Source organism: Pimephales promelas, chromosome 24, assembly GCF_988280905.1.
Source record: "Pimephales promelas chromosome 24, fPimPro1.hap1.1, whole genome shotgun sequence".
Lineage (NCBI taxonomy): Eukaryota > Metazoa > Chordata > Actinopteri > Cypriniformes > Leuciscidae > Pimephales > Pimephales promelas.
In genome coordinates, this window is record NC_142792.1 from 25,407,576 (window position 1) to 25,423,065 (window position 15,490).

Here is a 15,490-nt window from a genome sequence, read left to right on the forward strand (position 1 = left end):
CGTCATTCACCCATCTACATATTACAATTTGAATTGCAATGGCAGCCTATTGTGATAATTAACAACAAAATTCCAATTACGTTTATAGAATTACAGTTTTTACTATTTGATGTACATATTTCCACAAGTGATTTCACAATGTTTGATACCAATAATGCATATGTTTACTAATTACTGATATCAAGATTAATCATATTATCTATTGAAATTTTAATTGATTATTGATTATATAGTTGATAATTAATATTCTTGTCAAATGTTTTTAACATTCCAGAAATGTGTCCTAAAAAAAGCTGGTGGAGATGAAGATGAGATCCAGAGAATTGGAAATGCAGAACCTAAAAATTCTTCATACCACATCAGAAGAATGGAGCAGATAGAGGAGCTGGATAACCTGGAGGAGAAGTTCCAAAGTAATCAAGAGAGAGATTTTCTGGTAAAACATAATTATTTACCAGTTTGCTAATTCTTTTCTTCAGAAAAAAAGTACTTTTAGTACTGTATGTGTCACAGTCTTCGTCTTCACCTGTTTGTCTCGTCATCTGCACTACACCTCCCCGGATCCTTTTGTTTCCACTCCCGGACTCACTCCCCAATCAGCCACCTGTTCCTCGTCCCGTCATCATCGTTTTCACCTGTTTGCACCTCGTTTAGTTTGATTCTTCTGTGTATTTAGTTGATTCTCATTCAGTTTGTCTTGGTCGGTCGATGTTTAATGTTACCCGGTATTTGCTCCTGTTTCCCTGTCTTCCTGCCTGTATTCTGTAAATAAACGTCATCTTCGTGTTCAAATGGACTTCTTCCGCTCCTTCTACCTGCACTCCTGCACTCCCACCACCACACCCCGTGACAGATCGACCGACCACAATAAACTGAGTATTATGGACCTTCCAGCGGTAAGCCTCCTCTGTTTGGACCAGGAAGACCGCTCCCTGGAGTCCCATACCAGGGACTTTCTGGAGTTGGCGTGCCTCACTCACTATTCGGACCGCTCGCTGTGTGTTTTCTACATCGCCAGCCTCAGCGAGCGGTCCCGGGCACGCCTCCCAGGGAGCGGTCCCGAAGAGGATTTCCTCGCTTGTGTGGAGTGGGTGCGGGTGTGCTGTGAACCCCCATTCTCCGTGGAAGAAGTCACCCGCACCACTCCAACATCTGAACCCTCACCTTCACTGGTCTCCGTCAGCCCTGCCGAGCCCGCGCTCACCGTCAGCCCTGCCGAGCCCTCGCTCACCGTCAGCCCTCCCAAGCCGGAACTCCCTTCACCGCTGATTCCGGCCAGCTCTCCAGAGTCTGAATGCTCTTCACTGCTGGTTCCGTCCAGTTCTTCAGAGATTGAATGCCCTTCACTGCTGGTCCCGTCCAGCTCTCCCGAGTCTGAATGCTCTTCACTGCTGGTTCCGTCCAGCTCTCCAGAGACTAAATGCTCTTCACCGCTGGTTCCGTCCAGTTCTTCAGAGACTGAATGCTCTTCACTGCTGGTCCCGTCCAGCTCTCCCGAGTCTGAATGCTCTTCACTGCTGGTTCCGTCCAGTTCTTCAGAGACTGAATGCTCTTCACTGCTGGTTCCGTCCAGCTCTCCAGAGACTAAATGCTCTTCACCGCTGGTTCCGTCCAGTTCTTCAGAGACTGAATGCTCTTCACTGCTGGTCCCGTCCAGCTCTCCAGAGTCTGAATGCTCTTCACTGCTGGTTCCGTCCAGTTCTTCAGAGATTGAATGCCCTTCACTGCTGGTCCCGTCCAGCTCTCCCGAGTCTGAATGCTCTTCACTGCTGGTTCCGTCCAGCTCTCCAGAGACTGAATGCTCTTCACCGCTGGTTCCGCCCAGCTCCCCAGAGACTGAATGCTCTTCACTGCTGGTTCCGTCCAGTTCTTCAGAGACTGAATGCTCTTCACTGCTGGTTCCGTCCAGCTCTCCAGAGACTAAATGCTCTTCACCGCTGGTTCCGTCCAGCTCTCCAGAGACTGAATGCTCTTCACCGCTGGTTCCGTCCAGCTCTCCAGAGACTGAATGCTCTTCACTGCTGGTTCCGTCCAGCTCTCCAGAGACTGAATGCTCTTCACCGCTGGTTCCGCCCAGCTCCCCAGAGACTGAATGCTCTTCGCTGCTGGTTCCGTCCAGCTCTCCAGAAACTGAATGCTCTTCACTGCTGGTTCCGTCCAGCCCTCCAGAGACTGAACGCTCCTCACTGCTGGTTCTTTCCAGCTTACCCGAGCTCGAGCTCTCAGCCCCGCTGGTTCCGTCCAGCTCTCCCGAGCGTGAACTCTCAGCCCCGCTGGTTCCGTCCAGCTTTCCCGAGCACGAGCACTCCGCCCTGCTGGTTCCGTCCAGCTCTCCCGAGTGTGAACTCTCAGCCCCGCTGGTTCCGTCCAGCCTTCCCGAGCACGAACACCCCGCCCTGCTGGTTCCGTCCAGCTCTCCCGAGCGTGAACTCTCAGCCCCGCTGGTTCCGTCCAGCCTTCCCGAGCACGAACTCTCCGCCCCGCTGGTTCCGTCCAGCCCTCCCGAGCGTGCACTCTCAGCCCCGCTGGTTCCGTCCAGCTTTCCCGAGCACGAGCTCTCCGCCCCGCTGGTTCCGTCCAGCTCTCCCGAGTGTGAACTCTCGGCCCCGCTGGTTCCGTCCAGCTTTCCCGAGCACGAGCTCTCCGCCCCGCTGGTTCCGTCCAGCTCTCCCGAGTGTGAACTCTCAGCCCCGCTGGTTCCGTCCAGCCTTCCCGAGCACGTACTCTCCGCCCCGCTGGTTCTGTCCAGCCATCCCGAACCTGAGCTCCCCTCACCACTGGTTCCAACCAGCCCCGTCCAGCCATCGCCCGAGACCGTCCAGACCGTCCAGCCAGAGACCGTCCAGACCGTCCAGCCAGAGACCGTCCAGCCAGAGACCGTCCAGACCGTCCAGCCAGCGACCGTCCAGACCGTCCAGCCAGTCCAGCCAGAGACCGTCCAGACCGTCCAGCCGGAGACCGTCCAGCCGGAGACAGTCCAGACCGTCCAGCGAGAGACCGTCCAGCGAGAGACCGTCCAGCGAGAGACCGTCCAGACCGTCCAGCGAGAGACCGTCCAGACCGTCCAGCCAGAGACCGTCCAGCCCGAGACCGTCCAGTCCCCATCTGCCCTTCACCCGGGGACTCAACCCAAATATTTTTTTGGGGGGGGCCCAGTGTCCCAGCCACGGCCGCCCGAAGGGCTTTCTCCGCCGAGGCCGCCCGAAGGGACCTCACCGCCGTGGCCGCCCGAAGGGACCTCACCGCCGTGGCCGCCCGAAGAGACCTCACCGCCATGGTCGCCCGAGAGGTCCTCACAGTCTGCTCCACCCTGGCCTCGCCCTCATCCTGCTTCGCCCTGGCCTGCTCCGCCCTGGCCTCGCCCTCATCCTGCTCCGCCCTGGCCACGCCCTCATCCTGCTTCGCCCTGGCCACGCCCTCATCCTGCTCCGCCCTGGCCACGCCCTCACCCTGCTCCGCCCTGGCCACGCCCTCATCCTGCTCCGCCCTGGCCACGCCCTCATCCTGCTCCGCCCTGGGGGACTCCCTGCTCCTGACCACGTCCTCCACAGCCTCCAGGGCGCCCACCCCCCCTCCCCGCTGATGTTTCGGCGTGAGGTCACGCCTACCGGGAGGGGGGAGTGATGTCACAGTCTTCGTCTTCACCTGTTTGTCTCGTCATCTGCACTACACCTCCCCGGATCCTTTTGTTTCCACTCCCGGACTCACTCCCCAATCAGCCACCTGTTCCTCGTCCCGTCATCATCGTTTTCACCTGTTTGCACCTCGTTTAGTTTGATTCTTCTGTGTATTTAGTTGATTCTCATTCAGTTTGTCTTGGTCGGTCGATGTTTAATGTTACCCGGTATTTGCTCCTGTTTCCCTGTCTTCCTGCCTGTATTCTGTAAATAAACGTCATCTTCGTGATCAAATGGACTTCTTCCGCTCCTTCTACCTGCACTCCTGCACTCCCACCACCACACCCCGTGACAGTATGTAATTCGTTTAATCAGTCCTGGATTTTGTTTTATATATTGCGGCCTAGAATGACTCATTTTGCTCAAAAAAATTTCAATATTTGCAGCAAAATTATTTTATTTTATTTCCAGTGAAACCCCACCAATAATAATATTACATATCATATGTAATACGTGTTAGTGACAGTTAGAGTATAAATACCTGTAAATAGTTTTTTACATAAATATTGTATTTCAATTTTTGTGTTTAAATTGTGTCCCTGGTTCCTCATGCAAAAATGCAATGATGACAATAGTAGAGAAATACTACATAAATATAAAAATTCTACTTAATACAGAAGTGTGTTTACTTTAAAACTATTTACACACATTTGGACTTGTCCTAACCAATACAATTAATTTCAATTGATTAGGTTAATGCAAGGACTGAAAATGTTTATTACCAATATTGTATAGTATGATATTTACCTTTTTTTCCTCTTAGATTACCCAGTTAACTAAAGTTGGAGGCAAAAACATCAGGGACTGCTCAACAAAGATTTTGGACAGGTCAAATTACAAGCATTAATTTCTTTCATTATAAAAGATTTTATTTCTGATACTAAAAGGAATGCCTGTTGTTACCTCTCACATTTCACATCTGCTCTTTGCACCAAGGACACTTACGAACTCATGAATTCATACACTAATATCTAATCATCTTTTCTCCATCTCTATTTCCCTCCACTTTCAGAATGATGACCAACAATCTACAGTTATGGCACTGCTCAACATGAAGGGTCACGGCTAAAAAAAAAAGCATTTCAGGCAATAGCACTGTTCACCACTGTGATAGGTATTCTATGGTTTTATTTTGAGTGTGTTTTATGGAATGGACTACTTGCTCTGAGCTTTGCGACGCACTTCCGTTTGGAAACAATACATATCACTCATTTCCGGTTACGTTTACTTTCAATGTACTGCGGTCAATGAGTTGAACAAACACCACCTAAAATGAGTGTCTGTAATAAGATTTTATATTTTGGACATTTTTATTGACAGAAGAAGGGATATTCTGATGTTTACCGTGTGCAGAATTTTCAAAACTCATCGGAACGTTAAGTTTAAATCCAAACCAATCCGAGAAAGCTGCGTCTGTTAAAAATACGCCATTATTTCACCACAGGTTGTCAGTGTTCGTCTACACTAGTGACCACGACGCTGAAACATCAGTACGAAACACGAACATTTATTTATTTGGATTAAATATTTTAATTAATAATCATTCAGTGTCGTTTTTCCAATGTCAATCGTTTTACTATTACATATTCATGCCCAAAATGCTTAATTAATATTCAGAGAAGTTGACTGTCATTCTATGTGTGCATTCTGATCGTAGGCACCTCACGATCATTCATTCATTCATTAAACTATTTTAAAAAGACAGGAATAAAGCACCAAATGCACAGTTTTTATTAGTCAAATTCATTAAAAAAATGAATACAAGTAGGCTAATACTGTTGTTAATGAGAAGACAGAAGACTACTGCAGGTTAGTGGATAAATATATTTAGCCTATTATTCAGAGTCGAACAGTTAGAAAGAAAATATATTTATAGGAACATTTCAGCAGGCTCAAGATAATGAATACAGAGATCGTTATTCATTGTTTCAATCAATTGGCATCCATAAAACGAGTAGTGATAATCTGCATTCTCATGTATGGACGTGCGATGAACACTCTAACCGGAAACTCCCGATTTGTAATAAGTAGAACATGGAAGTAGTTCTGCAAGTAGTCCATTCAAAGTGATGGAAAGAGGAACAAAGCATAATCTTTTTTTGTTGTTGCATTTTTATTAGACTAATAAAATAAATTAAATTATAATTAAAATGTTTATTTGAAAAATCAATTTATTATAATAAAATAATTAAATCAATAAAAATGTAATCAAATAAAAATAAAAACCTAGTTTTAAATTCATAAAAAATACAAATCTATCTAATCTAATGATGTAAACTAAATATACTAACAGATTTATATATATATATATATATATATATATATATTTAAAAGTGGACGTTTTAAGCTGTATATGAAGACCATGAAAACACGCCCTGTTTTATTTTATTTTATTAAAGCACGTTTTCTTGTTATTGTGAGTTTACACAAATAAAAGGAGTTGTGAATAATGTATTATTCTTTTCTGTATGGTCAGAAGTGAGTAATTGTTTCCACTATTAATAGGAAAATACGCCTCCATGTCAGGCAGTGCGTGCTCCACAAACACTTATGTATGTGCCTAATAATAGCGAACATTTATAGGTTAGCGTCAGAGCGAGCGGCCATGCCAGTCATGTTTAACAAATAAAAAAAATGCATTTTCTACCTATACCGTGCAAGTAAGCGCACTATTTTAAAACAGGCTGAGGCGGTAAAAACATAACCAACGAGAGGGCCCCATTAGAGGGTATGCAGAGATTTTACAGCATCCTATATATATATATATATATCCATTATTATTATTTATCCATTATTATGCATTATCCATTATGGATACATAAATCCATTATAAACCATTATTTTAAATTGTAATATCTTTTCACAATATTTTTTTTCTGTATTAGCAAATAAATGTAGCCTTGATGGGCATAAAAACGTCATCAAGACAATTCAAAGATTTCAAAAAATTTTCCACATCAAGACAATTCAAAGAATTATTGATTTATTGTTTGAATTTCCCAATAAATTTGAAAGAGATACTTTGTTTCTTTAACAAATCACGAAAGTAACAATTGCTTTGTGATTGTGATTCGACTGGAGTCAACTGAAACAACATCAAATTAAGCCATATTATAATTTGTACATGTTTTTATTAATTTCTGCAGGTGCAGTGGTTAAAACATCACTGCAATCTCATGCGAAAATGCGAACAAACTATTAATTGCGATTAGATGCGAACTCTAATTAATTCTTTTGAGTAACAAACTGAGCAGAACACAAATGTTTTTCTTTGTCATCATTACAGATGCAAACAAAAAGTGGAATACCAAGGCCACTGATCACGAGATCTACAAAGCCGTCGGAGACCACCTTAAACGTGCCCCTGGATGATCTGGCGGTGGGGGATATGTGGCCGTGTTTGTCAATAAATGTTTGTTTTTTTTAACAATATTTATTGTTATTTTTTGGTCAGTTGTTCTATTTTGAATTTATGCTTTAAATTAGGCTAAAGTCAAGACTGAAAAAGATGATTTTCAACAAAATTGACGTCTTTTTATAGACGTCATTTCAACGACTTAAAAAGACGTCTTTTCCCCTTTCAATTTCAACCAAATTTAGGCATAAAATGTACGTCTTTTTATAGACGTCTTTTCAATGACTTAAAAAAGACGTCATTTCCCCTTTCAATTTCAACCAAATTTAGGCGTAAAATGTACGTCTTTTTATAGACGTAATTTCAACGACTTTTCAACAACCTGTCTTTTCACCTTTCACTTTTCAACCAAAATGTAACGTTGTTTAGACGTCTGGCAAAGTTATCTTTTCAACGAGTTTTTGCTGGGTGGGATGTAGTTAGTTGATGTAAACTTAAAGGATTGATAAATGTTATCTTTTCCACTTTAATCTCTGTCTAGTAATCATCTGTCATATCCTAATTTACGGCGCTACAACTCTTAACTGTGTTTACGTTAACATGCACTGCTAAAATTACATCTAGCTAATGTTTACGTGCTGACACGTGAGCTCTGTAGTTTCTCAAAACAATTGTTTTCTTCTCTGTGATCTGCATGTCATTTCTAACAAGAGTAACGTTACCTATAAATAGACTGTAAAAAAATATGGACGTAGTATCCGTGACATCACCCGTAGGTTTCTGAAGACCGTTTTTGAAGCCTAAAGTGGGCGTAGCCGACCGTCGCCATCTTGGCAGCGCGTCACTCCCGGAAAAAACGAAAATGGGCAATGAGACGGGACGTGGGTGGAGCCGAGGAGCCTGCTGCTGAAACCACGCCCACCTAGCTCGACACTATCAAGTTGTCTTTGGATGGAAGAGATTGGCGGTTGATTTTGAACCAATTCAAACCAAGCTTACAATTTGAGGTAAATTAACCTGAAACTTCACAACAAAACTTGAAATATCTATTTATACTACACAAAGTTTAAATCGCTGCAGCACTTATAATACATGTGGCAACATTTATTTGCAACATTAGATGACTTGCAGAAAACGTTAATAGTTGTCATGAATAAAAATTAACGTTATAACTTTATTTAAAAACTTGCATCTCAAAGCAACAATTTGAAGCAAATCAACGAACCTGCATTTATGAGTGTGTATTTGGATGTCAACTGAATTTAACGTTATTAAGATTAATCGGATTAGCTGTTATTACCCATTTTCATTATTTAGCGTATTTTTGTACAAGCTGTGTATTTTTTTTTAGTGATCGATTTTGAGGTGATGGCCACCCGTGACAAATGCACCACGTCTGCACATAGCTTAAACTGTAAGTACTGCAAACTGAGCAACATTTCATTATTAAATTCTTATTTTTCATTACCTCATGCATTTATTTAACTCATTTATTTTCCTTCCTTAGACACAGTGTGGATCATTGGTGACAGCTATGTCAGATGTGGTGTCCAGAGAGCTGCAGAGACCATGGGCAGCAACCTCAGTCTGCCAGGCTTCCGTGTCTGTTGGTTTGGTTGTGGTGGAAAGGACTTCTTCCGTTCTTCTCCCACTCCCTGCGAGGAAGAGCAGCCCCGGATATCCTCCTCATCCACTGTGGCGGCAATGACCTGGGGGTGGTCAGCAGCGTCCAGCTGGTGAATACTATGAAGGAGGACCTGCACCAGCTTAAACTCCGGCACCCGGGCATGAAGATCATGTTTTCAGCTGTGACCCAGAGGTGCCGGTGGAAGGCTGGTGCCAATCCGATGAAAATTGACAAGGCAAGAAAGTTTGTTTACAGTGTTATGGCTACATTTGTTTGTAGTTTAAATAGTGCCATGATTGAGCACCCTTCCATTAGACATGACAGTCCTGGGCTATTTTTGAAAGATGGAGTTCATTTCACACCTAGGGGAAATGAAATGTTTTTAAATACATTAGCTAACTGCCTTGAAGGCCACATTCAAATGCAGTAAACTGCGTACAGTTGGCAGTGTTACTGCTTTTGAATTTTGCCTTTAGAGCCAATTTTGTTAGGCTCAAATATAGTCCTGACCATCATGTCTAATGTTGAGGTTTTTATGTTAATTTAGAAACACCTGTAGCCATAACACTGTTACCACCTCTGCTCTTCCTCATCCCTAAATCCCCTCTTCCCTTACCCCCCATCCCACCACACCATCCCATGGTCTCTGCAGCAATATCCTCTGGAAAGAACCTTTTAATAAAAGAGATTCAATCTTGCATTGATCTTTCAAGGCATGCATTGATTTTTTCATTTCATTGTTTTATGAAGTAAATTTAGAACAATGTTTTGATTGTTGTTTTAATGTTTATCAAAAATGAGTTGCCATGAACACAGAGTTATTTAAAGAAACACAGCAGAACTGCAACTTAAGATAGGGTATTTTAAACATTTTAATAATGTGAATGTGTGTGGATAACATAGGATAAGGGGGAGTATAAGTTAAACAAAAATCTAAGCAAAGCAAAAGGGTGCAGGGAATGACAAAGATATAGAGCCATGATGGAAGCTAGGATCAGAACGCTCATCATGGATACTGCAATAGGCTCCTCTGGCACATCAACAGACAGCATGAGTACGGTTACTGACAAAGCACACACAAATGGAGGGGACGTCACACACCCTACATGAGAGAAAGATGACAAGGTTGAAAAATACTAGTAGAATACATTCGGTATGGCCTGTCTTGGTTAAATGCCAGGAGTGAGAACATATAACGGGACAAACTTACAAGATACTACAAAACCACAGGTACAAGACATGAAAAAAATAGAGAACATACGACCGATACAATGCTGGAAAAGCAATATACAATGGTGGAAACTGAGGGATAGGAACAAATATGAACATTTTGCCCAGCTGTCAAACTTTTCTTTCCTTTATCAATTTTTTCAAAATCAGGCTCAGTACTAGGACTGTTGCTTCACCCTGTACGTGCTACCTGTACGTTTTAAAGTTCGCTTCGTGTACATTTTTTACTTTAACATTTATGTTTATATTTGTCTTTATATATGTACTGTTTTTCACTTTGTTTGAAGTTTGATCTGTTCACATTTTTATTCAATAAAATTTACTTGTTAAATGTGTACTTTCTTTTTTAATGCTTTAATATTTGATGAGCATGTAATATAGCTAATTATACTTTGATTGATAAATACTAATAAAAACCTGTTGTAAAACCCCTTACCAGACAGCTCTTAATAAGGCTTTGTTAATATATGTTGGTTATGTCTCCATTCAGAATAGACTATATTCAAGTGGAGCATACATGACACCCAAAATAAAAATGTTTCATAAACAATGTGGTGAGCAGGACGGTCGAGGGACGTGAGAGAAAGTCGCGAGGCCGGTGGTGCGATTGCTAATGAGCAGCACCTGTGAAGCACACCGGTCTCGCATCTCTCACGAAGGAGCGGAGCCATAAAGGGGGAGCGACGGAGTGGATGATCGAGAGAGGAACAGGCCTGCTTTTGTTTGTATTTTATTTGGTAAGCCAGCAGTCGTCCGTGAGGGGCTGCTGGCCGGTATTTGTGTTTTATTTTGGGTAGCCAGCAGTCGTCCGCGAGGGGCTGCTGGCAGGTAATTTGTTTGTTTATTTTATTTAAATAAAGTTTTATTTTATTATAATGATCCGGTTCCTGCCTCTTTCTTCCCTGAACTTTGTTACACACAACATATATTAACAAAGTCAATTCTAGAAGTAAGAGTTTACAGTTCAAGACTCAGAATTAATCAGATTGTTATTAATACTGAGATATATAAGCTCAAACATTATATATTTATATATTTTTTTCTTTTTTTAATGTGTACAAATAGTACGTGAATGTAGGATAACAACTTACAAGCACAACTAGCATAGCCACAAGTGGGTTCATGCTCCATTTTAAAATCTGAAGATATCTTTAAAATGATCCATGCTGTGGAGTATATATGGGGAGTTTTTAAAGTCAAGTCAAGTCACATTTATTTATATAGCGCTTTTCACAATACAGATTGTATCAAAGCAGATTGTATTAAAGAGAGGGCTGATTAGATTCTTATCAAATATTTTATTGCCCTGTAGACACCCATTTACAGTCTATTGACTAATGTTGGGTGAGAACCATACAAGCTTTATTGTAGTCAATTGACATAATGTTCACACCTCTGCTGGTATGATACTTTATCTTCATTACTCTTTCATCATTATTCTTTTGTTTGAATTCAGCCATTACAGCCTTTATTCAGGCATTATGCTTAGCCATCGACACCCATGTTATCCTACAATACATGTAAAATCCACCTCTTATTTTTAAGGCTTGTTAAAAAACAAAATATATACCCATTTTTTGGACCTTTTGTGATTTCTTTTAACAGATTAAATCATGTAATAGAATAGCTTTTGCAGCAGGTAGATTAAAGCAACAGGTATCATTAAGCTACATCTACACAATTTGAAATATTAATAATACACTTTTACTTACAACTCAATTTAAACCACCATCTAGTATTTGTATCATATTCTGGTCACAGTTTAAAATAGTGTTATGACATATAATGAATAAAAATATTATTCTGTATGACAAAATATTTAAAACAAATACGTGATAATTATTTCTCCAGATGCTGTATATTGCATGTAAGTGAACACAAATAAACCTGAGAAAACATGAATTGACTGCATTATGCGTGCAAATGTTACTAATTAATAATTTTGCGCTCCTGGAATAAATTAAAAATTTAATGTCACTGCAAAGCAGATTTATCATCACAATGGTCAAATATCAAAGATGGAGTCTTAAATCTTTATAATGAGGGGAAGTTTTTCCAGATCTAGAAAGAGTGTGATGTTTTAACGAGTGGTGAAATGTTTTACAAAAATAATCTGTGATCTTTACATGAAAGGGGTTAAGAAATATGCAAGGCAAACATTGTCAAATACTGCACAAAAGTGTGTTGACAACACACTTAACAGAACAGACACAGTCAACTGTTCAAGTAACGCATCAGAGCCTCACGGACATCCCTGCCCTCCTCCTCTACAGGCTGTGGCAGTGCCAGCACAGGTTCAGCAGCTGAAGGGGGATCCCATGCACTTTCATAGGCCTCTCCATGACTCTCACAAAGGTTATGTAGAGCACACCATGTCAGCACCATAGATTTCACAAGGTCGACCGCACAGTCATTTCTTTTCATAAGGCAATGCCATCTTCCTTTTAATCTTCCAAAAGAATTTTCAACCACTACACGTGCCCTGGATATTTTCGTGTTGTACACCCGCTCTTCCGTTGTCAGCCGCCCAGTGTCAATGAATGGTTTTAAGAGCCAGTTCTGCAAGGGATAGGCAGAGTCTCCAAGGATGTAGTAGCCAACATTCACCCCATCAATGTTTTTGGTGTTAGCTGTTATGTGGTTTCCACGGTTTGCCACCTCCCGCAGCGTGGAGAGTCTCAAAACCCGAGCATCATGCAGGCTTCCAGGCAGTCCTGTGAAAACATTCCAGAAAAGTCCCTTCCCATCCACAACACCTTGAAGGATGATGGAGTGCCAGCCTTTATGGTTGAAATAGTCACAGTGATAGTCTTGTGGTGCTATTATGGGTATGTGTGATCCATCAATAGCACCAATACACTGTGGGAGTCCCCATCTGTTCTCAACGTAGGCAGCCATTTCTTTAAATCTCTCCTGATCCGGAAGACGAATTTGTTCTGGTACCAACAACGTCTCTGCTGCAGCACAGAAGTCCTGAACACACCGACACACGGTGGAAATGCTTGCTCCAAAAAGATGTCCAACACTTCTGTACTCAGAGCCGGTTGCAAGCTTCCACAGTGCAATGGCTATTCTCTTCTTTAGAGGTACACACACGCGGAAGTTTGTGTCCCGTCGCTCCATCGCAGGGCGCAGTTTGTTGCACAAATAGATAAACGTTTCTTCCGACATTCTAAAGTTCACCAACCACTGCGTGTTTGTAAAACCAGGAACTATCACATCCCACCACTCAGAAGCTCTGTTAAACGTCCTGTTGCGGCGACTTTGTGTAATATGATACATCTGAAATACACAGATTACATTTCTTAATACATAATATTACCAGCAAAATTCATTATATGCTTTGTGACGATATAGCGATTGAGACCCTAAACAAGATTAACTTAGCTTACCATAGCGCGCCGTCGGGCAGACCGAGTGATGTCGTCATCTGGGCTTCGTTGTAAGAGTTCCCAGACTCTTTTTTTTTTTTTTTGCAGTATTTTGTTTTGCTGCCATCAGCCTCATTTTAAACACATTTTTCCATCTAGCAGTTACAAACATCCACATGCCGAGAATCAGGAACACCATCCCCTCGATAGGCTCCATTGTTCCTGTGTTGTGGGTTTGAAAATGTGGCGCTTTTAAGATGATGTCATGGCAGTAGAGGCGCGCGCAAATAACGATCAGTCCCACCCACTTTGAAGGGGTACTACTGCAGTGGAAAAGCAACCGAGCTAAAGCGAACCGAACCGATCCGTACCGAGTCGAGTCGTACCACGCAGTGGAAACGCGAAGCGAGCCGAACTGTTCCGCGCCGAGTCGAACCGCACTGAGCCGAACCGAGCCGTACCATGCAGTGGAAAAGCGCCATTAGTTCCAGTGAAAGAAACTCTTAATGCTTCAGAATACCAAGACATTTTGGACAATTTCTTGCTCCCAAAATTGTGGGAACAGTTTGAGGATGGCCCCGGCCATAAATACGTGGATGAGCAAGTCTGGGGTGGAGGAACTTGACTGGCCTGTGCAGAATCCGGACCTCAACCCAATAGAACACCTTTGGGATGAATAAGAGTGGAGACTGCGAGACAGGCCTCTCATTCAACGTCCCATTCCAAAAATTCCCATAAACTCACCCCTAAACCTTGTGGAAAGCGTTCCCAGAGTTGAAGCTGTTATAGCTACAAAGGTTGGGCCAACTCCATATTAAACCCTGTGGATTAAGAATGGGATGTCATTAAAGTTTATCTGCATGTAAAGGCAGACGTCCCAAAACTTTTGGCGATATAGTGCATCAGGTAACATGGCATGTGGGAAACTTTTTCCTTGTAGAAAAGTTAGAAGCTAGGGAGACCAGGAGACAATGGATGTTTTCCAAGCAGAAGTTCTTTATTGCTGGTAGCTGCAGTATTTCAACATCGTCTTACAAACTAAAATACAGAACTATTCTTATACATTTTAAAAAGGCGGTGTATACACTGAAACAAAGCAAATGTAAATGATTCAGGTAAGTCACCTCAGTTCTTCTATGCCTTGAGATGCTAATCTGGAGGAGTTACATTGATGAGGAGACTCTTGAAACAAAGCTAATGTAAATGATTCAGCTGGTTACCGGAGACGCTACTCTAATCAGTCTGTAAACCTTTACCATTAACTTAATGGCTAGGAAGTGCATAAAGACAAAAGCTAATGTGTGACACATGGAATGCTTGGCTTAGTCTTCTTGGCCTCACTGTATACATTTTTTCAGTTAAAAATACTGTTAAACCTTTATGAAACATAATAAATCTGTATTCCTTCAGTCGTTAGCTTATTGAAACTATTACATTGGTGACTCTCAGCTTTATTTTTCTTTTAGCCCTGACGAAACTTTCCACTTCACAAAATGAATGGAATACATAGTTGATATAAAAAAAAATCAGATGACTTGTAATTTACTACTTATTAATTGTGAGAAATACTTTTATAATGATTGGACCAAAATCCTCCTGATGTAATAACCTAGAATACAGTCTAACACTAGATGGCTGCTCTGTTGAGTCTTCGTCGTTAGTTAGGAACCTGGGTGTGCTGTTTGATACCAATCTTTCATTTGAAAGCCACATCTCTAACATCTGTAGAACTGCATTTTGCCATATTAAAAATATATCTAAATTATAAAAAATGCAGAGAAGTTAGTTCAAGCATTTATAACCTTAAGGCAAGATTATTTTAATGCTTTACTGGGTGGTTGCCCTGCACACTTACCCGTCGTTTTGTTTGCCTCCTGCACAAAAAAAAAATAATCCTGTAAAATAAAAAGGTAAACTACTGGCAGCTGTGGTTGCCAGCATCATACCGTAAAAATATGGTGTGTTACTGTTTTTGAAATTAACAGCTAAATACTGTATTGTCAGCTGCAGTTTAAAACTTTAATTTAACAGCTATAGACCATTTCACAAGATGTAAACAACACTGGTCCAGAAGCACTTCCTGTTTCAGTTTTTTAACACTACATAAAAGCTGGGATAAAATACAACCAACAGAACATATAAAACTGAATCAAAAAGTTAAACAAACATCTTTAAGATGTTTTCTTTACATGTGAAATAAAGAGAACAGTTACAAACTGAAACAGGAAGT

At 41.7% G+C, this 15,490-nt stretch overlaps 1 protein-coding gene across 1 annotated transcript; it reads right to left on the minus strand.

Moving 5' to 3' along the window:
* Positions 1–12,103: 12,103 nt before the first annotated feature.
* On the minus strand, positions 12,104–13,060 carry LOC148969277 (uncharacterized). Its single transcript, XM_089126778.1, has one exon. It carries the CDS (start codon positions 13,058–13,060, stop codon positions 12,104–12,106), a length of 957 nt encoding a protein of 318 aa, XP_088982904.1.
* Positions 13,061–15,490: the final 2,430 nt, after the last annotated feature.